The sequence below is a fragment of the Pseudonaja textilis genome, chromosome 1 (genome assembly GCF_049901715.1).
Source record: "Pseudonaja textilis isolate UNSWEBS1 chromosome 1, rPseTex1.2, whole genome shotgun sequence".
In the NCBI taxonomy this organism is placed as follows: Eukaryota; Metazoa; Chordata; class Lepidosauria; order Squamata; family Elapidae; genus Pseudonaja; species Pseudonaja textilis.
The window spans coordinates 264,191,194-264,214,762 of record NC_141990.1 but is presented as its reverse complement, the minus strand read 5'-3'; the positions used below and the strand labels follow the sequence as shown (position 1 = coordinate 264,214,762).

At 36.7% G+C, this 23,569-nt stretch overlaps 2 protein-coding genes across 69 annotated transcripts in view; both read right to left on the bottom strand.

The window, feature by feature from the left end:
- The window catches only part of MADD (MAP kinase activating death domain), a 93,999-nt gene extending 76,830 nt beyond the window's left edge, over window positions 1-17,169 (bottom strand). For 40 of the 50 annotated variants that reach the window (XM_087921456.1, XM_087921463.1, XM_087921458.1 and 37 more), the window contains exons 1-3: window positions 16,933-17,063; window positions 4,725-4,894; window positions 1,995-2,600 (exon numbers count right to left, since the gene is read on the bottom strand). In XM_087921456.1, coding sequence (XP_087777582.1) covers window positions 1,995-2,600; window positions 4,725-4,786 — 668 coding nt within the window. In that variant the 5' untranslated portion in view covers window positions 4,787-4,894; window positions 16,933-17,063. Of the gene's footprint in view, window positions 1-1,994; window positions 2,601-4,724; window positions 4,895-16,932 lie in introns of all 50 variants that reach the window. The other 10 variants (XM_087921457.1, XM_087921492.1, XM_026708066.2 and 7 more) reach the window with 4 other exon arrangements.
- Window positions 17,170-17,741: 572 nt separating this feature from the next.
- NR1H3 (nuclear receptor subfamily 1 group H member 3) overlaps window positions 17,742-23,569 on the bottom strand; it is a 39,384-nt gene continuing 33,556 nt past the window's right edge. For all 19 annotated transcript variants that reach the window (XM_026707985.2, XM_026707976.2, XM_087921541.1 and 16 more), the window contains 3 exons: window positions 21,566-21,679; window positions 20,393-20,487; window positions 17,742-19,577 (listed from right to left, as the gene is read on the bottom strand). In XM_026707985.2, the coding sequence (XP_026563770.1) occupies window positions 19,431-19,577; window positions 20,393-20,487; window positions 21,566-21,679 (356 nt within the window). In that variant the 3' untranslated portion in view covers window positions 17,742-19,430. The remainder of the gene's footprint in view (window positions 19,578-20,392; window positions 20,488-21,565; window positions 21,680-23,569) is intronic.

Sequence of the window (23,569 nt, the reverse complement as noted above, 5' to 3'; positions counted from 1 at the left end):
TGTTAATAACACTCTGGTAATATAATTATATAAGCTTTATAAAAACTCAGTCATTGATTAATTCAGCAACGTTATAAATCAAAATTATATGCTAATTATAAATAAATAGTTATCTTGTAACATATGCAATATTATCTTTATACATTGATGAAAGCAATCAGGGCTCAAAGTAGTAAGACATGAAGTCACTCTTGGAATCCACCAGGTTTCACAGACTCATTCTGCAGGAATTATTATTGTACAGCAATCAGAATACTTTAGATAAATAACACCCAATAATATTTTATAAATACATTTTTGTCTGATGGAGTATTCCTGTGCATCTCAAAAATGGAAAGCAGTATCATTTTACTGAAATCCAAAGTAGAATTTAAAAAGCCATTGTGGCGGGCTTACTACAGAAATCATTGTGCAAAATAATAATTCATAATATTGTATGTTTAGGTCCACTAACTTTATGTATTTCCCTTCAGCTTGCTTGAAAAGGCTTCCTTTCATGCTTCTTTTCTTTCTTATTATTATCCTTGTATATCTTATTTATAGTATTATCAAAGTTCACAGAAGGAAATATCAAAGCTCACAGAAGGAAAAATTGAATACCATAGCATGCATATATTTTTGACATGGTATTCATGTATATATAGGTAGTCCTCAATTTACAACAATTCATTTAGTGACAATTCAAAGTTACAATGGCATTAAAAAAGTGACTTATGACCATTTTCATAATTACGACCTTCAAAGTATCTCCATGATCATGTGATCAAAATTCAGGTGATTAGCAACCAGTTCATATTTATGGTGTCCCAAGATCATGTAACCATCTTTTGCGACCTTCTGATAAGTAGTCAATGGGGAAACCATTTTCGTTTAACAACTGGGTTACTAATTTATCAGGTGAATCGATTCACTTAACAATTGAGGCAAGAAAGGTTGTAAAGTGGAGCAAAACTCACTTAACAAATGTCTCACTTAACAAGATAAATTAATTGTGGTCATAAGTTGATGACTACCTGTATCTTAAAGAGATAAAGCTTCTAAGATCAGAACATTTGGGGGGAAATCTCAATAACTCTCATGTCTAACATTTTGTAGTCAAATGCCAGAATTTTTTCAATAACAGATGCAGCTTTTGGACATTCCAGTTGGGAGACAGAAAGTCAGAACATGACACACACTTCTATGCAAGTTCAATGGCTGCCACTTTGTGTCCAAGCCCAATTCAAGGGGCTGGTTTTGACTTCTAAAGCCTTGAATAGTTTTTGAGACTGAAATGTTTGAAAGCTACCTAGGCCATGGACAAAGTCTCCCACATGTGAGCTTGATTCCTTTAACTTTATACATATAAGCATATGGTTTTCCTAGCAACAATATGGAAGTGGTTTCCATTACGTTCTCCTCCAATTTCTTTTTCAACTTTCTTGTCTAGCCTGTAGCCCTACATACAATCCTTGGGGTACTGAAGGCTGTGAGGAAGAGGTTTTACTCCTTTCTCTGTGTATGAATCTTGTGGAAAGTTTTGAGGTTGTAGATTAGCCAACAGAAGGGGAAAATGTGACGAAAGGAAAAAATAGGCATGTAAAACATTTTTTTTGTTCTTACATGTAAATTGTTTGCCTAATTCACCTCTTTCTTATATTAGTATTTAATAATTTAATTAATTAATTAACAATTAATAATAAATTTTAATTTACAACTACAACCCCCCAAAAAGAAGAAGAAAAATTCAACATTTTAATTTTGCCGCACTATTTAAGCAACAGAAACTGTGTCTCTAGAAAATAAGTGACAGTATGGTATAAAAAAAGTTTTACAATTCTACTAACAAACGCTCTCTACAGATTCTCTGGTCTGCACATTCTCACATGAAAAGAGAAGGGAATCTGAGTAATTTTTACTTTGTTAGGCAAATAGCCAATTATATGAAGATTTTATACTCTACTGTATCATTTAGATTTGGAAACAATTGGGGGAAAACCCCACTCCATCTGTACCTCTGCACTCCTCGAGGGATTGCCAGCTTCTTGCCTAAGAGCCTCTCACTGCAGCAGTCCACCAGCTTCTTCAGAGTGTACAGACATTCACGAAAGGTAGAAAAAAAGGGATAGTGACTGAGAATGCAGAGTGAGGTCAAGGTACTGTTACGAGAACGATGAGTGCCTTTTGCTGATGATTTACTCCGAGGCGACCGGTTTGTATCCGGAACTGGCTCTGTGCTCTGTGGCTGCAGACAGACACCTCTCTCTAAACTTTCATTAGCTCTTTCTTCCTGCACAGTTGAAGCATCCCCAGATTTGGGAGCCTTCTGTCCATCTCGGCTACGATGTCCTTCACCTTTCTCCTTGGAAATACGCTTCTGGAAGGACCGATAGAAGTTAACGCATATCCCATAGCGGGTGATGCCTGTATCTTTGTCTGTGAGCGTGAAGACAAAGGAGGTATCATCTCGCAAGCTCATTCGCTTCTGTCGCACGCTTAAGCATCCTTCTGGTTGGCAGAAAAAGACTACATCGGGAGGCAGTGGGAAATCAGTGTGGTCTTCTAGCGGGTAACGTCGCAGTAGTTCAGGTGTCTGTGCCACACTATCACTGCTTGGTTGCCTACAGGAGTACAAGTATAAAATTACTGAAATATACTGTTACTAAAGTAGAAATGTCACACTGATGCAAATCTTCCCAATGGAAACACCACAAATACCACAGGACTCTTTCTGTAAATGGGGGGTTGTAGGTTGGGTTGCAGAAAGAAGGGAAATGAGTCATCTTCATGACTAGTAATATGTCAAAAAGAGCTTATGAATCCTGACAGGGTTTGGACAGAATAGTGAAAATATACTCTTATGATTGATATGCTTAGCACACCATAATCGCTTTAAAAATAATACAATTATAATAAGCGACTCCAGAGCTTAAATGGAAAATTAGATGACAGAAACAAGAAATGTATGGTTAGTAACAAAATGGATCTTTTTTTTGACAAGCAAAAAGAGGTAATTGTGAGCCTGGCTTGATAGTATGATAAACTGGTTTTATATTTGAGGTCTCTAATTCAATTGTAAGAAGGTTAGTCATTATTTTTACTTCCATGTAAGAAAGTCAGGGTGGGAAAGGACAACTTTCAGTAAAAGAGCATGATTCATGCTAAGTGAATCAATAAATAAACTGAAATTTGAATCAAAATCAAAAAAGCCAAACTCACAACATAAGCTTTTAACTATACCACAGTAATTGCTTGAGAAAATATTTGAATTATTAACCATATAGATTATAAACTTCAAATACTAACTGAACAACTAACTAAAATTACACTTTAAGTTTAATGCATGCCATTGGCTTTTTGTAAACTACTGGCTTACAGTCCCAGTAGTTCCCCCATGCCTTGGGTTCAGATAGACAGGGCCCCCTTGTTGGTTGTGTTTTTGTTTATTTTTTGTAATGCTGTATAGAATGGCCAAATTCCATCTTGATTTGGGGTGGGGTGTTTATCCTGTTTATATTACAAGCTGTCCAGAGTCAGTTGGAATTGGGTGGTGTCTACAATGGATCAAACACATATATACATTACAGCAAATAATATCACCAATTACACATGTCCTACTAAAAAGTAAATAAAGATTGAGTTAAGGTATAAAACTATGTAAATTCTTTGCTTGATTTTTTCAGTAAAAAGCAACTGTTGGAGGCTGCCATCAGCAATGAAAAAGGAACAGATGGAATGTGGGTGATCTAACTGTCCAACATTTTTTCCTCCCCCAAACATCCACTAACTACCTTCTCTCCACTACCATAAAATGGAGAAACAGATTCAATACTGTTTTCCTATAAGGGAGGTAGAGAAAGTTTATGTCACAGCAGTCGGACAATATGCAGTTGCACACTGCTATTATTGCCAATGTGGGTATTAAAAGCAGAAATGCACTTGGCAGACTACCTTTTCTTCTACATCTTGCTTGTGATCATCTCCACAGTAACTTAGAAACATTTCACACAGACCTTTTTGCTTTCTTAGATAATTTTATTTAATTCTTCTTTCAAGGTATAGATAGCATTTACTTGTTAGTAATCAAATGGTCTAAGAAGTTCAAAGTCTATATTGCATCACCTACAGGTTGTTTATAATGAAGTTTTTCCAAATTATTTTAATGTTTTCATCAGAAGGAATGCAGAGATCTTGGCGTATTAGCATTCATATCAAGTTGTCTTTTAATAAAGTGATGTCAAGCAATACCCAAAGCTTGCAGACATATGTGGGAAGCAGTCTGCATCAGGTACTCTTCATTATTCAATGTGGTTTTGCATTTATGAAACTGTAGAAGCCGCCCATTATTTTGGATACTTTATAGAGATGCTCACTAGCAAGAGCAAGAGCACTTAGACTTATATATTGCTTCACGGTGCTTTGCGGCCCTTTCTAAGCAGTCAGAGTCAGCATATTGCCCCCAACAATCTGGTCCTCATTTTACTGACCTCGGAGGGATGGAAGGCGGAGTCAACCTTGAGTCGGTGAAAATCGAACTGCTGGCAGTTGGCAGAATTAGCCTGCAATACTGCTTTCTAACCACTGTGCCATCACTAGTAAACGTAAATGTTGTGCCCCTCCCACCTTGCTTTGGGCTGGTGATTAATGGCAGCAGCTATTTACAATTTTCTATACCCCTTTATTAGACCATTGTGATAATATGTGTAGATTTATTCTAAGCAAACACATCTCGATGTTTACTATACCTGGCTCCAATAATTACAAGATAATCAAGTAAGCGAGGGCAGATCCTCTTCTTTTGCACCATGGTCTCGCTTCCTATACTATGTCATCCCAATGAATTCTTTTGTCATTGGTCCATCTAATATCCAGTATGTGCTCTAAAGAGAATTCCTCTGGAAATTGCGACATGAACCTACAAGTAAGAAATATTCCATTCAAGATTAGATTTTTATCCATCAATGATAATGACTTGATATTAAGTAATAATTTGAGCAATTTGTGACAGATATGACAAACATCAACCTATGCAACACACTGTTCAAAGTTTCACCTCTTTTATGTCTATTTGGTAAATACAACAGGAAAAAATATATCCAAGATTGAAAACAGAAGTTTCATTTTTCAACTACCTGCATATTCCCCAAATTTTTGAAAAGTGCAAAATTAATCAGAATTATAACGAGCCTTTCCTAAACTTGGCATTGGAGATTTTCTCATTTTGTATTACCTCATTTTCCTCTTATATAGCAAATAACAAGAAATACATAATAAGAGTATTCACAATCTGACCAATGTGTCTGCATCTCAACTAGCCAATTTTTAGTTAAATGAAAAAGGAATTACTTCAGCTATCTGCTTATGCTCAGGAGCATTTTATCCAACAAGCACTCTTAAATACAGAGAGTCCTTGTCTCATAACCAGCTACTTAACTACTATTTACAGTTACAATGACCCCCCAAAAAACAAAGTAAATAAGGGGCTGAAATGTCTCTTGATGTAAACATTCATGACAACATGCATTTTGTGTCTGGCAAGCAACCTAGAGCATTGTGAATTTCTGACATAAGAGCACTACATTCACAAAAGCTTCTGAAAATATCTACTAGGACAGAGTTAAAAACTGGAACAGATGGAACTCAATAATATTAATCATGTTCATATTCTTAAATAAACTGTAATCAAAATGAAGTCAAGTTGATTGTTCAATAGTAGCATATACTTAGTTTTCTTACTTAATTGCATTACAAAATTTAGCTACAGATATTTTTATAACTTGTTAAAATAAATTAATGCTTACTATTTTTGTGCTCAAAATTTTCATAGTTTTTAAATTTGTATTACAATACTAAATTAATATAGTAGGAAAATACAGAGACATAAAAGTATTAATATAATAAAACATCAAAATGTTGACAATAATTTTAAAGGGAAAGGGAAAAACAGGAGGGAGGCATGGAAAATTATATTATAAATAAATTGCAAAATATTCCATCATATTGTTCAAAAGTCTGCATCTTTACCCTTTCTTGGAAAACAAAAGTAATTCAAACATTAAGATATTGCTACATGAGTTTTTCATGATTTACACCTAGCAGTAGATTCCAATTTTACCTAATATTAAACCTAATACCGTTTTTCTCACAAAATAAGGCCGGGCCCCGAAAAAACGGTTAGGATGTCTTTTCGGGGGTGAATTTCTCCCCCCGCACAGCAGCGCCGTCTCCAACAACAGCATCTGAGTCGCTCCCACTTTTCCCCCGTCCCCGTAACAACAGGAAAAAAAAGATTTTGAGGTATCTGGGAGAGCCGCGCGCTGCATTTTGGTTTAATCCCGAGCAGCTGGGTGGGTGTGAGAAGAGCTGAGCAAGCGTCTCTGCTGCTATTACCCTTGGTGCTCCAGCCTCAGGCTCTGCAAGTTTGCAAAAGTCCCGGTGCAAAGCCCGTTCCTGTATTCCAAGCACCCAGGCCAAGCTGCAGCTGTCCCTCTCTCACCAGCGCCATCTCCAATAACAGCGGCAGCAGCGGCAGGAACCGTGGAAGTTACGGAGGCGGCTCCCCCACCCGAGAACCGGCTGAAACGCTTTCACTTTTGCAAACTTGCAGAGCCCGAGGTGGCAGCACCAACTAACTCATGTTTATGAGTTAGTTGCAGTGTCCAGGAGTCACGTGATCCCCTTTTGCAACCTTTTGACAAGCAAAGTCAATGGAGAAGCTAGATTCACTTAACAACCGTGTGACTAATTTAACAACTGCAGCGATTCACTTAACAAGTGTAGCAGGAAAGGCCACAAAATGGGGCAAAATGTCTCACTAAGCAACAAACTTTGGACGCAATTGTGGTCATAAATTGAGGACATGCTTGGTACAGAATACCAAGTTTTGAAGATTTAAAAAAAAAGCATAGATGTCTCATTATCATCATCGCCTTCTAAAATCTCACCCTGCCTTTATAGCATGTTACCAATATATGCACTTTCCCTACGAGTATCAGTCCTAGTTTTTAATATATTTTAAAATGACCCCACAGTTTAAAACTGTACACTCCTGCATTCCTCAACATCCATGCTTACAGGTGAATTTGACTAATATTTTCCAATATAACACAGTTTATGCCTTTTAGGAGGGATATTCTAGGGAAAAATATATGATCAAATATATCAGTCAACCAATAGTCTAGTGACTAGTCGTTCAATTACAATTGCATGTCATACATATCAAGCTGGGTAACAGGAACCTCGGGTAATCTGATTCAGATCAGTCTCCATAGCAACTCATCTTCTAGTCCCTGGATCATACCACGTTAGGACTATTTATAGAAGCACATCGGCTCCCCCCCACACACACACTTGCACGCATAAACATATCAACTTCACCTGCACTACAAACAAGATTCCCCTAGGTACAATATCTTCCTTGAGCCAGTAAATTACTATTGTTTTTGTGGCACCTCTATGATATTGTAACTTCCTAATCATTAGGGCTTTCCCATATATGACAGACACTGCCAGCTTTTCTTCACGTTTGAACTAGTTTATTCATCAAATTTAAATTAACTCACAATCTACAACTACATACAATCTGATTTCCCAATACTTCTATACAATTTTCTTAAAATTGCCATCTAGACATAAATTAGAAATTTTCCTTCAAAACAATCCATATGCAAAGGCCACAATAAATAAATCAGATTGTGAATTTTCTTGATTTAATTGTTATCTGTATGTGCAGAAAAGATCAAGGGGAAAATCTGGTACCTTAATAATTTCTAAGAACGTTATTTAAACATCTAAAGCAGGAATCTTCAAACTTGACAGCTTTAAGACTTGTGGACTTCAACTCCCAGAATTCCTCCTCATGTTAGCTCAGGAATTCTGGGAGGTGAAGTCCACATGTCTTAAACTTGCCAAGTTTGAAGACCCTTGATCTAAAGAGAAAGCAAAAAGCAAAACAGGAATTAGTTTATCTGTCTCATACTAAAACTGTTTCTCTTCAATTGGGTGAAACAGTGCATCCTAGGGCAACATGGCATTTAAATTTGGCAAAGTTGTGATTGCTTTCATGCTGCTGTATCACTGTGATCAGCTACAGTCATATAATCATTTCCAGCACTCCCTGCCAGCTTCCTACAAGGAATATCAATGGAGAAGCAATCAAAAATTTGGAAATTGCTTCTGTTCCCACTGTTTTATCCCCTGCCCATAGTCATTCTGTTTCTCAGATAAGGAAACATCTCTGAAACAATGACTAATTAGGTCAAGGGTTGTCTGACATTTAAATAGTGTAGAATGTATGAGTTATTACACTATCCTGAGAAACAGGGATATAATGCAGTTACAGGTTGTCTTGGCTTAACAAACCTAATTGGGACAGGGATTTCTATCTCTAAGCAAAGCAGTTGTTAAGTGAAGCATCACATGACTGCACCATTTACCAATTGTCATTAAGAGAGGGTCATGTGGTCATTAAGCATGGCGCTCATGCTTCTCCTGCCCAGTTGTGCTTGCCTCTGCTTCAATTTGCCCTATCCATTTCCCCACAGCTCTGTTGGATCTACACTCCCCCACTGACGCCTTAGTAAAGGGAAACCTTCAGTTTTCTTAAAGTCTATGAAAAAGATAAATTATAAAAATGAATCAGACACAAAAGTTAGGCTCCCTAGGCTAAAAAGTTATTAAGCATGACACGGTCACATAATAACTTTTACCGATGAAAAATAAGACTTATTATTGATGAAAAGTGAATGAGGCCAACTTTCAATAGTTAATTGTTGTCAATCAACATGAAGTGAAAATCCTTATTGTAAGAATGAAACTGATGATGTGGGAATCTGATAAAGTCATTCACTAAACAAGGGACAGATGGCAAAAACCCTTAAAAATTATCACAGAGTCATGGACCTGAAGTAGTACGGAGACTCCAGATTCATACTTGGGACTAATATAAATAAGGGGTAGGATGCTTGGGTGTTCTTATATGGAAACCATCTGCTATGTATGGCCTCCTAATTCTAGGCAATGCATCTACTTATCTAAACTTCTTGGGTCAGTGTAAAAAAACAAAATGGGGAAAAAATCTAATTGCTCTATTTGATAGAAAGCCATGGCTTCAGTGGCACAGTGGTTGCAGTGCAATACTGCAGGCTACTTCTGCTGCAGCCAGCTGCCTGCAATTTGGCAGACTGAATCTCACCTGGCTCAAGATTGACTCAGCCTTCCATCCTCCCGAGGTGGGTAAAATGAGGACCCAAATTGTTGGGGGCAATAGGCTGTAAACCACTTAGAGAGGGCTATAAAGCACAATAAAGTGCTATATAAGTCTAAGTGCTATTGCTATTAAATACCACTGTGAGTTTATTTTTCCCAATTTTTTATTAGGCTATAAGTGAAGTTCTGCTGGAGGATGGGAAAGTGGAGGGAGAAATGAATGAGCTAATTGACTAATAGTCAGCAGAGTCCCCTGTGATATTACTATCCATTATCATCATTCTTCAGCTGCATATGACATCACTCTTCCTATCTTTTTAAACCATATTTGCTTCCATTATACTCATACACCAATTGTTTTTTAAATTTCCTAGGTAATGGTAAATGTCTCACCTGTTCAGGCATGTCTGATTCTAGGGGGTGGTGTCCAGAGGTGGGATTCAGCAGGTTCTGACCAGTTCTGGAGAACCGGTAGCAGAAATCTTGAGTAATTTGGAGAAGCCGCAAATACCACCTCTGACTGGCCCCACCCCCATCTATTTTCTGCCTCCCAGGTCCCAACTGATCTTCTTTTGTTATCCTGCACAGGAAAAAGGAGCTGGAAAGCAAGTTTGTGGGGTGGGGTGGGGAGGGAATGGATTTTGCAGTATCCTTCCCCTGCCATGTCCACCAAGCCACACCGATAGAACTGGAAGTAAAAAAAGTTGAATCTCACCTCTGGTGGTGTCCATCACCATTTCTTAGCCAAGGGAGCCAGTGTTGCCTGAAAACTTTTCCATGGTCATGTAGCCAGCATGACTACACTTTCCCTCAAAGTATTACCTATTTATCTACTCATGCTTGCATGCTTTTGATCTGCTAGATGGGCAGAGCTGGGGCAAGAATAGGAACTCACCCTATCATGCAGGTCTCTCCAGCTAACAAGCTCAACATTTTTTACTACTGAGCGATTGTGCCCCCTTTCTTACCTTTGTTTTTTAGAAGGTCCCATCAACTCCACCCAATTATGATTTTCTTGGTGGTCTTCTTTCATTGAGATCATTCCTTCATATACATTTTCTGTCATTCATTCTGTCTTTATGACCACAACATATCAACATACTTTTTCATACCAGTAATTCACTTTTATTTTCAATCCATATTCATTCAGCACCTATTTGTTCTTAACTCTGCATCTTTTTGCTGTGCCACACATACCTTGAATAACTTATTAGCACTGTACTCATTTTATGTCTTTCCTGATATGCCAACTCTACTATACAACAAAGTTGACAGAAGCATGCTCTTATACATAGTTATTTTTACTTTATTTGACAAATATTCATTTCTCATCACAAACAATTCTCTTGTTATACTAGCATTTTCATATCTTAAAATTTCCCCTTTTACTCTTTGTTAAACAGTCTACCAAGATATATAAATTAATCAACTAGATCAATACACCTTTAATATTACCATAAACAATTTATCCATATATATATTAAATAGCCAAAATAATTTTTGTTTAACTAAATGCTGAATCATTCCCTTAGTATTCTATTTATTTTTATGCACATATACTGCTTTTATTGATAAAAAATATATACATCTGTATGTCAACATTTTTCAAGTAGCTACATCGCCAATCTTATTATATTTTCTAACATTCTTCCAATATTTATTACTGTGCTTTCTCAGAGGCCAATATTCAAAACATTCATTTTTAATTTGATGTATTACATTGCCTGGTTTTGTCCCAATGCTCATACTATTTTATGTAAGTCTACTCTTCAAGCCAATATATTATTGCCTGTAGCTACTAACTAGGAGATGCATGCAGAAAAAAAGGAAATATAATTTAATGGTGCATAATCAAGACTTTAAAGGGCATATTAAAATACATTCAGGAAAACTGAGTAATTTTAATGGAAACTATCATAGCTTTTATAATTATATCCAAATGCTTTTTTGTCCTTGTTCTGCAATATTTTGGAAATATCCATTTGTGTTCCTACGATTCATTGCAGCATGCCTTTGAAACTACATACCATATCTACTTGAAAGAAGTATGAGGCTATTGCCTCTTCAAATAATTATTTGGGAAGGCAGTCTACTTACATTCACTGAGAATATGCAAAAGATGAAGATGCTGAAAGTGATTGATTAGCCAAAATGTTCACATTGGCTGCAAGGGAGAATCAAAAGGAATGACAAAGCACATCATCCCTGCTCTTATTCCTTTATATTATATCAGGTTTTGAATACTTGCAGCGGAAAGTTTATACTGTCTACAAAAGTTCTCCATAAAAAAGAATACTAGAAAATCAGGATCATCAACTGATAGGATATCTTGATAGAGAAAATGACTCTTCATTTCAGACACTTGCCTTATATTTTATTATTTTTACAAACAACCCAAGGTGGCAAATATATCCATCAGACCTTCCTCCTCCTATTTTCAATAAAACAACAACTTTGTGCAATAGGTGGAGCTGAGAGAGAAAGTAACTGGTTCAAAGTCACTCAGATGGCTTTCATGACTAAGGCAGGACTTGAACTTGTACATGGAAGGAAATGAAAAGAAAGTGGTGATAGCATCCTTCCCGAAGAAAAGATGAGTTTATCAAGTTCATCAAATAAAAGTTATAAATATACTAACCTAGAAATAAGAATGATTGCCTATAGTGGGATTTATTATAGAATAAATATTGAAATGTTTCCAAGTATTGGAATATTGAAATGTTTTTGCGGCACAAAAACATCTACTGATTCATTTTTTTGCAAACAAAAAGAAAAGTCAGTAACTCAAGAATCTCTTCCACAATTTTCACCTTGATTTACATGGGTAATCCAGCTATATAGACCCATTTCCAGAAAGACACTAGTTTATCAGACATCCAGCCCTTGCTTATCAATGGAGTCTGAGTGGAGGAAGTGGCCAGTTTTAAGTTTCTGGGTGTTACCCTAAAAGAGGACCTGACCTGGGGTGCCCACATTGCAGCCCTGGTCAAAAGGGCCCAGCAGAGATTATACTACCTGAGACTTCTCAGAAAACAACTGAATGAAAAACTGCTGGTGACCTTCTACCGCTGCACCATAGAAAGCATTTTAACATACTACACCTCTGTATGGTTTGGCAATTGCACAGTGGCAGATAGGAAAGCACTCCAGAGGGTTAATGTCATTGCCCAGAAGATCATTGGTTGCCCTCTCCCATCTTTGGAACAGCTTTATAGCTCCCGCTGACTTAAGAAAATTCAAAACATTCTCAAAGATCCATCTCATCCTGGGAATCCTTTTTTTGAACTATTACCATCTGGTAGACGGTACAGAATAATAAAAACAAGGACAAAAAGGCTGAAAAACAGCTTCTATCCCAGGGCAGTAGCTCTTCTGAATTCTGCTCTATAGTGCAGTGTTGGTGTGGTGTTGGGGGTTTCTGGTTCAATGTGTGAAGGGTGAAGGATGTGTGTTGTGTTTATTTTCATGGTCATGGTAATGATGTGCACTGAAGATGGTGTTTGATTTCATTGTACGAGGTGCAATGACAATAAACTAAACTTATGCATATCTAGCTAGAAGTAAAAGCCACTGAATTCAATAGGATATACAATAATTCAAAATAAGGTTTATTTTTAGAGTTCCAGTCAATTCTTTTTCTGCACTCTTGCTCAGTGGATTTGTTAAGATAGTTTTATATAAGAAACTGATAAGAGTTTATGTATCAAATAAAGTATTAATTTTTAAAAATTACAAGAAATTAATTTTAATCAATATTCATTCATTTTATTTCATTTCAATTCAATGTCTGTTTTGGGAATGTAATCTTTTCCACTGTATATTAAATTCACACATATGACCACATATATGCAAGTGTGCCAAATGCTCCTGTTTGTTGAGGGGAAAAGATCAAACAAAATTGTTTCATAAGATTGGGCAATCCTAATTAAAGAAAGGAACTAGGCATTTATAATATATCTCTAATTATTCTTCCTTTGGAGGGGTGGCTTAAATTTTGAGTGATCTTCCACTCTGATAAGAATTGCATATACATAGACAACTTACTCTGCCTCAAATTATTTTTATCTTGCCTTGCCTCTATCATTAAGGTAACTAGCTATCTGTTCTCTCTAGATGCTTCAGACAGCACAATCAATAACAAAGGCTTGTGGGAGAATTGTTAAAATCTTATTCTTCCTAATACTTGAAGAGATAAGTCCTTAGGTTGTGGATGCCTTTGAAAGCAATGACAAGCATCCTACATTTAGATTTGAAGAATAATAGTAACCAATACAGCTAATATTAGCTTTATATTTTTATTTATTTATTAAATTTATATGCCACCTGTCTCACTGTCCAGTGACTTGTTATATCCACCCTTGTTATTCTTTATGTATGATGCAACAGTGTCACATTTTATCCACAATGAAATCTTTCAAGAGCAGTTCCCACTTTTGTGGAGATTACGAAGACATCTACAGTAGAAATAACTCTAAGCATGATTCCCACTAGAGCCCTTTCAGATATGAGGCAGAAGCCATTTACATCAATCAACTTTATTTTAATCTACTAAAGTCAATTCCAGTCCCTTTTTATGCCTACATAATACTACCAGTTGATTTCCTTGCTTATATCCTGGCAGCTCAGAAATGAAATAATACCATAACTTTGAATCACACTGTGTTGGCACTATACAGAAGTTGTAACTGCCCCTCCCCAAATAATTCTAAAGCAGTAGAAAACAGTATAATGAGGCTAGGCTGAAGGATATATTGTATTCCAGAAGTATTATATTCCATTGGTGGCATATAATAGCCCGATACATTCATCCATTCATCTCTAGGAAAAGACATATCAGCTGACATATAAGTGGTAACTGATAAAAACAGTTACTTAATACAGCCAGATCAGAGTTAAGAAGTGGTGACTTGTCAGTAGACTACTGTCTTTTGAACAATCATTTAATTTACATGGATTTTATGGAACAATTCTTTTATATATTCAGAAGACTTCAAAGTTCTGAAACTTCTTTATATTATATACTATAAAGAAAATACATTCTCATGACATTTACAATGAAAATCATAATTCACACACACATATGGTTTTGTCTTAGTTTGAATACATTTATCTCAGTTAAAGGAATGCCTATAAGCTGAAACAGCTGAATCAGCTGTTTCAAGAAAATGATCTACTGCATCTGACTAAAACCATATAAAAGCAGCTAAAAGCAGCCAATGTAAGACTAATTGAAGCAAACTAAATAAATCCAACACAGTTTGGAAATGAACAGAGTAGCTAATCCCATAATAGGATTATAAAAACTATACAGTATGTAGGCCAAAATGGTTTCAGTAGCCTGTCTCTCTTGGTGATAAGGGAATTGCAAGGGTCTATTTGTATCTGACTTATACAGTACCTTTGCATATTTCTAGGTATGCTTTTCCATATTTATGTAATTCTGTATAACATTAAACATACAATATCTGAAATGTTCATATAGTGATATTCACAACAATAGGCTTCCTAATACAAAATATTCTCCTACTATGTAAATGCAGATCTCAATTTCTATTTAACTGCAGATAAAACATACAAATTCTTGGACAGTAAAATAAATCGCTTGTTACAAAGTAGCACCAGTGTGCATTTGCATTACAACAATTAGTGTAAATAATACATGAAAATCCATTCCTAAAATACATGTAACTTCTTTTCATAATCCCCTATACAATAATTTGTTTTTTGTTTTGTTTTGTTTTTTTAAGAAAAGTTGATATATTCTTAATTAGCACTTTCAAATTATACAGAAACTATATGTATATCTTTTGGTTGAAGTAAGTACATTCGTAATAAATAAAATTATTCTTTCCAGGATATATATCCGTATCATGTCTACTTATAAAGATAGCAGTGGAAACTAAAATATACAAATCATACATTAAATATTAAGAATGCAAACTTAACTTCTGTGTGCTATTATTTGTTATTTTAATGCAATAATGAAAGGCTTTAATTTGAACCTATAAAAATTAAGAGTATTGATACTCCCAGAAAGGCTATTTTCAAAGTTATTTAAAATGACTGTCTCAGTTGTGGAAAATCTATTAAAGATTCACCAGTGTTCCAGGATCTAAAAATTTCCACAATGGATACTATGCACATTTGAGGATTTCATCATTTATTATATAACTGAATATTGTTATTGAAAATAAAATGGAAGAGAAAATTACCAATATAAGTTTAACAGATGCAAATCAAAAAGCATACTTAACAAGATAGTATTTTATACAGTTAAACTTTGATAAATAATAATAATCATACTAGATTTTCCAGCATTCGTAGATACAAGATGAATGATTAAATAACTAAATCCTCCCAAGGTTCTACACAGACGTTGATTAAAAACATTACAATCTAAATATTTTTTTAAATGCTCCAACTTTTTATTCTAAAAATCAGTGAATAATACAATAGAAACATTTGTTTTCCAATGAAGTTTTGACACACTTTAAAAAATTCTACCATAATTTCAGATGCAGTAAACTATTTATCAGATAACTTTATATGACACATTCAAGAAAAGTGACCTAGTTCTCTGTACACCAATTCAGGGCTAATCTGTCAATAACATTTATTTTCAAATATGTTTTTTCCTTTTCCAGGTTGCTTTAACCCTGAGGAAACAGCATTATTCCACAGTAAACATTCTGTAATTTTCCAGCAGTACAAACTACAGCCTCCAAATGCAAGTGAGATCATTCTCCCAAATTTTCTGCATGGTATAGCACATTTTTCAAGTCCCTAAATATGAAACCTGAGAAGATCCAGAGACCTCTAGAAAACCTTCCAAACCTTCCAAAAGAATATGTTGGGGGTTGTTGGAGCAAAAACAGTGTAAACTGAAAACATAATGGTATTTTCAAGGTGCAATTTTTGGTAAATTCTCTTTGTCCATAATCCTGATCAACTAAGTTTTGCACACATTACACTCAAACCATGGTTTATTTAATCTAATCAACTGCTTCAATCTGCACAACAAAGCAAACCATTATCTAATCATGCTAGCTGATTTATATAATACCCTGCCCCCAACTAAATTTCATCCTAGCCTAACCTGTCCTCCCACAAGACCCCAGAGAGAATTTAGGAAAACAATTGCAATGGGTGATGTGCAGTTTTGAAGGGTACTCGGATTAAGGAAGGAGTTTGTCCTGCGCACATTCAGCATGAAGGTTTGTATGGTGTGTGACAACACAAAATCCAGATAAACCTTGCACGCCAGGGGATGATGATAATGATGATGATGATGATGATGGTGATAACAGAAGTCTCTCTCTTACACACACACACACATACACACACACACAGCGTCCTTCCATAGCACATACTCCTCGGCAACCTATGTTGCAGCTTTCCACGGCCCAGGCGCTCTCGCCCCGAGTTTCCCCCAAGCACTCCCGCAACGTTTATCCACACCTCCCAGCCCCACGCGACAACCTCCCCTGCATCAGCCGTTGCAGCCGCCCCCTTCCATCTTTGCACTTGCACACCCATCCTCGTGCCTCCCTGCTGCGACACCCGCGCTTCGTCACCCCAACAACCGCGCCAACCTCCCCCTTGGCTGCCCGAGTCCCCGCCGCCTCCCTTAAGCCACGCAGAGCCCTCCCCGGACGGACCGGCTTCCCGCGGTCCCTCCTCAAGCTCCGGCTTCTCCCTCCCATCCCAAGCCCCTCCGCTCCCTACGGGCTCTCCTCGTCCCCTTACCCTCGCCGTCCTTCCCGGCCGGCCTCAGCCCCTCCGCCGCATATGTCACAGAGAGGGCGAAGGCAAGCGGCCCCGCGACGCTTCCTGCAGCCATTAAATGCGGCCTGCTCGTCTTTACCTGTCAGCGGAAGACGCGTCCACTCCCCGCAGGCAGGCAGGCGGCCGGCCAGTTCCGCATCAATAGCACGGGGAGGAGCGAAACAAGAGGCGGAAAAGAGGGCGGGCTTTCGACGTTGGGAACGGACCATTAAGCCGCTCTGAGGGGACAGAGCCGAGCGGCGGGGGTGGGTGGGAAAGCGCGAAGCCCGAAGGGGCGGGAAGGGGCGTCACCATCAGGGACTTGAGTACCAAGGCCAGCGCATCCCAAGGCCGAGCAGAAGCGCCAGCCCCGTCACAGGTATGTTGTTCTTATTAATAAAATACGTCCCTCCTCCCTGTCGTCCAATTGCGGTATAAAATTCAGAAAGCCAAATCCTACGCTGTCAAAAGCAACCGCAGAACAGGACACTCACTATTCGCCACTATTTGCAAATAGGACACTATGTTCCAAAGGAGGAGCTGTTTCTCACAGCCAAATTTCGAGGTATCGGTTCTTTTGAAAATAAGCCACGTTAACAGAGTTATATAACTGAAATCTTAAATTATAACACTTTTTAAAAAAAAAATGGGGAAAGGGTGTATTTCTGTCCATTCATAAAAGTCTTTTTTAATTTAATTTCTGACCATTCGTAAGTCTTGATTGAAGTTAAGTTCATATGTACGTTTTCAACAGAACAGGATAAATGTGGATACATTAAGTATGAGACAGGTTTTTCTTATTAGATTTTATTCTTTTCATAAAATTACATTTCCGAGAAATGGTAATTAGAAATGTGGGATTAAACCCAAGAAGTTCTGTAATTGCAAAGGGTTATTACAACATGGTAAATTGTTATATATGTGCTTTCTCAAGTTAAGGCCAATACAAACAGAGTAATCTCATGTGCAAAATAGTCATAAAGCTGACACCACAGATATGGCACTTGCTACATAGTAATTATACTGATTCAAGGGCCTAACTTCTAACACACCTGCAGAGAAAGCCAGTTTAAATGCTGAAAGAAGCAAGCATTATTAGTGTACCAATAAATGTCAGATATAATTTCTGGTATCAGATATCCTGGAAAGTGTTGGCGTATATTTTTCAAGTTATTTATTCCATTAGCAACTATTTCTGCCTAAATCCACTTGCATCAATAAGTTAAACTGCACTCATTCCTGAGGTTTAGGCTGTAAACACTAAACTCTTTGTGAGTATATGGGCCACCATGAAATAACTGAACATGTTTAACTTAAGGATGGAAGAATATAAACTTGGCCTTCACATCCTCAGTACACAAAATCATATACATAAACTGGATTCTTTTCCTCCCTGAAGATACCCAAAGGCAACATTTAAGAAATTTCCCACTGTAGGCATCCATCCAGGAAGGCAATTGACGTTAGGTACATCGTGATATGATGCAAAATGTACAACTTAAGTACTAGTATTCAACATCGGGACCAACTATGAAAAGTCAGGACTGCATCACGATGCATGCATCATTGTTTTTGGCAAAGCGATTTACAGCAGATACCAATCTGTATTCCCACCCAAATGGTTTTTGACAGAGAAGGGAAAATTTGAAGTAAAGAACTAGTAAGAGGGAAATAAGAAAATGTTTAATCATAATTGGCCGTTATTTGGATTTGTCTCTTAATGCATAGATGAATAAAAGAGAAGGTGGTCATCTTATATGTAACTACGTTGTAATCTAATATAGTATATTTTGTATTGTATAGAAAACATACTAAGCGGCAATCATCTAAATTATAAGTATGAATGATGCACCTCTCCATATTCAAAGGAGTTTCATATAATACAAATCATGTCTTCCACATTATTGTATCAGTATGTATCAGTAATGGTGTATTTCTGGTCAGGGGATGGAGAACAGAAATATTACAAAAGGTCCTAAGAGATTTCTATACTATAGCTATCCTTTCAATCCAAAGCGATGCTTCTGAAAAGTCCACAAAAAGGCACTGAAGCCACATACAGTCTATCCAGCTCTCTATTAATTGTTTTGAATGTTAACATAGTTTAGCTACATACAACCTAGAGGACCCCCAAAAAAGATATACAAGGAAGCTTGCCTCTAAAATTCCCAAGAAGGTTCTATACATCTGGATGGTGGTCTTGAAATTAAATATGAAAAAGGATTAAAGAAAAAAACGCCTGCAAAATTATTAGGGGGTATTCTTTTACTCTTCCATGTTAGGTGTTTCAATTCCATTTTTTGAAAATAGTGACTAAAACATCATCTCATCCTTCTCATTTGTTGTCTGTATACTGTATACATTTCATCAGAGCAAAGAAATCAGTCTTTTGCATTGTTTCCGTGCTTTTGATAAAGGAGAATAGTTTTTACTGGCAAAAGATAATCAGTGTAATTGCTCACTGTCCTTAGATAGTATACTCATTCATTTACATCCCAGATCTCTGAAAGAAGTGGTGGCAGCTTTTTGTCCTGTAGCCGAAGGGCAAACACTTGTTCAGAATGAACACTACTTAAAGTCCGAAGGCTGACGAGTTTCATTAACATCCGTGGGAACATTAGATGATCCTATAAGATCATACACAAATAGACAATATCAGAATGATCAAAATTCTGTCCCTCTGCTTTACTTATGTAGAATAAGATTAAAAACCATTTCCCCAGCAAACAGCCTCAAATTCTATACTATCGATACAAATAAATTATAGAAAATGTAGCTATGTGCTAAGCATGCTCCCCAAAGATTCCATGAACTTGTAATTCTTCAAATATTATTTTTGGGAAAAAAACACCTCCCCACTGCTTCAATAGAACCCCCTTAGCATCTCTGATTAAAAGATACCAAAATGATCAAAAGCACTATTCTCTGAGTGAACATCCATTCTTTGTTCTTTTTATTCCTAGAACTGAATACATGAAAAATAGCAAAGTAGAAGTAGCTCCACACGTAGAAAGTTCATATTCAAGAGTAACATATCGCTTGGATTTAAAAGCAAAAATTTGGAATAGCACCTACTTGCAACTTCATAAAGTAGCTTCTTAATTTTTGATGTTCAGCAGCCTGGCTCAACTGCAGCAAGTTCAGGGAAAATATACATTTGGTTTAAAGCATTACAGGTACACCCACTACTTTTGCTTTCAAATCTAATGCTCTACTTAATCCACATTTCAAATGTAAAGCATGTCCAACTAAAAGAATTTCAGGTTCAGAAAAATTTGTAGAACCGCTGTTAGTCAGGATATGGCTAAATATTTGTTAAAACCTCAGTCATATCATGCAGCCCATGATAGTCAACTTACAGGAGATTCTGTTTTAACCAGATTCTTTCTTACATGTACTGTTCGCAATACAGTCACTTTCACACGCTAGCCAAGATACTTACGTTTGGCCTATGAATACATATATATGAGTGAAGGGCTTCTACATAGGTATGCTGCAACTTTTCTACCAGAGTTTGATCTTGAACATTTGGCCGGTCTGTAAAGGAAACAGTTGAAGCATTAAACTTTAAAAAATATTTATTTGTCAAAATATAAATTTTATATGCTTGCCCATCTCACCTAAAGTAACTCTTAGTGGCATACAATAAACCAGGAATTAAAACATTTTTCAAACCCTTTAAAAAACAATAAGCATGGATAAAAAGAAGGCTATGAGAAGGAAGATGTTTACAAACAGTATAACCAACATGCCAGCTCCATGCTAGTTATCCTGTATGTATGTAAAAATCTTTCTAATGGTTTTGTTTAATGCATGCTTATGGAAGGCTGGTAAGAAGCTTGTAATTATTTATTTGTTTATTTTTAAAGAAATATATACATCAGTGAATCCAAAGTGCTCTCTGGCTAAATTCAAAAATCTTAGTGCCATACCTGTTTCCCCAGTCTACTCTACAACTCTCTAAACACCTTATAGCTTAGAAATAGCATAAAGAAAAACCGCTTCAGAATCCAATGTCCCCGCTTGCTGTGATTTATCATTTTTTAAGAAAACGTCATTGAGAAAGAATCAGCACAGTTCAGCAAAAGCCAAGCATCTGGTTCAACAGCAAATAAGGGAATAGGAAGAGACAATAATAATATGCTGAATATTAAGCTATGAACAAGGACATCTCTAAGAAAGATGACTTTGAAGAAAATGATTGCAGCCCAAGCACTTTTATATGTACCATATCCATCATCTTGTCTATTTCAATCCCTCCTTGCAGATATCATAAGCCTTGAATATACATACACCATTACACAACTAACCCATACGTCTCCACCCTGAAGGTTCCGTCACCATCCTTCATCTGCTGCAGTGCACTACTACCAAATTTCCCTACCTCAGAATACCTATGCCCCAAATCTACATGTTGTGGGCCTGCACCTGGATTTGGGTTTATACAAAATGTATATGTTTTGGGTCAGCCATGACTGGGATATTAGTGCACAACCTTAATCCATGACAAATGCGTTCCCTAGAAATAACATTAGGACACTAAGTATTATATACAATTCTTCTTAACTGAAGATTCTTTTTACTATTTTGATCTAGCTCCCTCCCAGCTTGTTACCTGCAGAAAAAATGCTGATGGCAATTAAAAGTGCATATTCAGCATCATTGAGATGCAGTTCGTTCATTCTCTTTGAAAATCCAAAAATGGGATTAATAAACTCAATTTGTAGGCCTAAGGAAAAAAATAGAAAGTGACTTAGAAATATGTACAGCTTCTGTATATTGTCCCCACCTCCCCCCACCCCCAAATGGCACATTCAACTCTAGATGAATATACAGGTAGTCCTTCTTTAACCATAACTGGGATCAGCAATTCAGTCATTAAGTGAAGGGGTCAATAAACAAAATCTCAACTATACTTATGATTGTATTTCAGCTTTCCTTCACTTCACAAACCTGCAAAAGTCATAAATGAAAGAATTGGTTGCAGAGTTACTTTTTCATCACTATTGTAAGTGAAATGTCACTAAATGAAGCAATCCCTAAACAAGGACTACCTGTATTTATCAGGAAAGACCATAGTCCAATACAACAGGATAATTCCTCTCTCTTACGTTACTTCTGAGAACAGGCAATCTATTTTATTGTATTACCACATTTCCTGAAGAATCATCAGATGCAGACATGCCAGAGCTTTGTAAGTTTAACAAGATGGGAGACTATTATAGAACATTAGGACTATAGGCCAGAAGTTAAAATAACCTCCAAGGTGACAATGACAAATTTTTCTTGTTGCTATTAAGAAAAGTGCATCATATGACTACCATGATTCAAGTTTAATTCAGGAACATCTTTATTTGATTGAAAACTATATGACAGTGATGAAAAGACCCAAACAAAACATGGTAGAACCTATTTCCTTCATGTCATATACCCTTCTCTATTTCTTTCATTCTCCTCCATTTCCCAAAACACATACATAGCAAAAAGGAATGTGTGAGGAAATCTGAACTGATCCCTTGCAAAAACTGAAATCAATCTGAGAATTTTCTATGGCCCAAGGCCACAACTCCATCCCAAATTAGGATATCTACACTCTCCCTAAATATACTGTGTATAGTATACTTGTCAATAAACTGAGAAATTAGATGACAAAATGTGTTCAAAAATGTTTCAGCTTATCTGGGGATAGGTTTACCTGCAGCTATATATAATAATACTTTTTAAAGTACCCGTATGCTGTATATACTCAATATAAGCCTTATAAGCTTATATAAGCTTATAATATACTTATAAGCCCACCCACAGACAAGGTAACCTTTAAGTTTTTAACCAAAGTATCATGAAAAATGGATAATGCTGCACTATGCACAGATAATTGTGACAAATTAAACATGAAAATTTCAAAGGTCAGGTTCATCTGCAAATGGCACATTAAAAATTCAAAAGGTGATTTGAATTTGGATGTATATGCTAGTATATACAGTTTGTGCGTGTCCGTGTGCACTACCACATTTGTGCATGCATCCACGCACACACACCCTATATTCATAGTGTCATAGATAGTTTGGGCATTTCAGGTCAAGAAATAAAAGAAAAAAATACAGGAATGATTGCTTGCTGCCTAGACAAGCTAATGTTCATTGTTCGAGCACTGTACTTGAAAAATTAAAGAGAAAAAAACTAATTATATGCTTCCTTTAAAATTGTGTATATACATGTATGTGTGTGTATGGCATGCATGCATTTGGGAGCACACACACATATGCACACAACATACACATCCATCCATCCATCCATAGCTACATCCATACTACAAATATCCCACCCTTTTTTCAAAAGTTCAAGTACTTAGCACTACCTTCTCCAATTTTTCTCAACAGCCCTAAGGGATTAACTGGAGTGAGTGGCTCAACATCGTCCAGTAAACTTCCATGCTTTAAACATTCTCCTGAATCTGATTTTCCCCAATCCGATGCAACACCTTAAGATCACATTTGGTCTCCAATCTTGCCAGTTTTGTATAGTGGTGAAGTTGCTGGGCTAGAAATCAGGAAACTCAATTCTGGGCCCGTCACTTTCTCTCAGCCCAATTTATCTCACAAGGTGGTTGTTGTGGGAA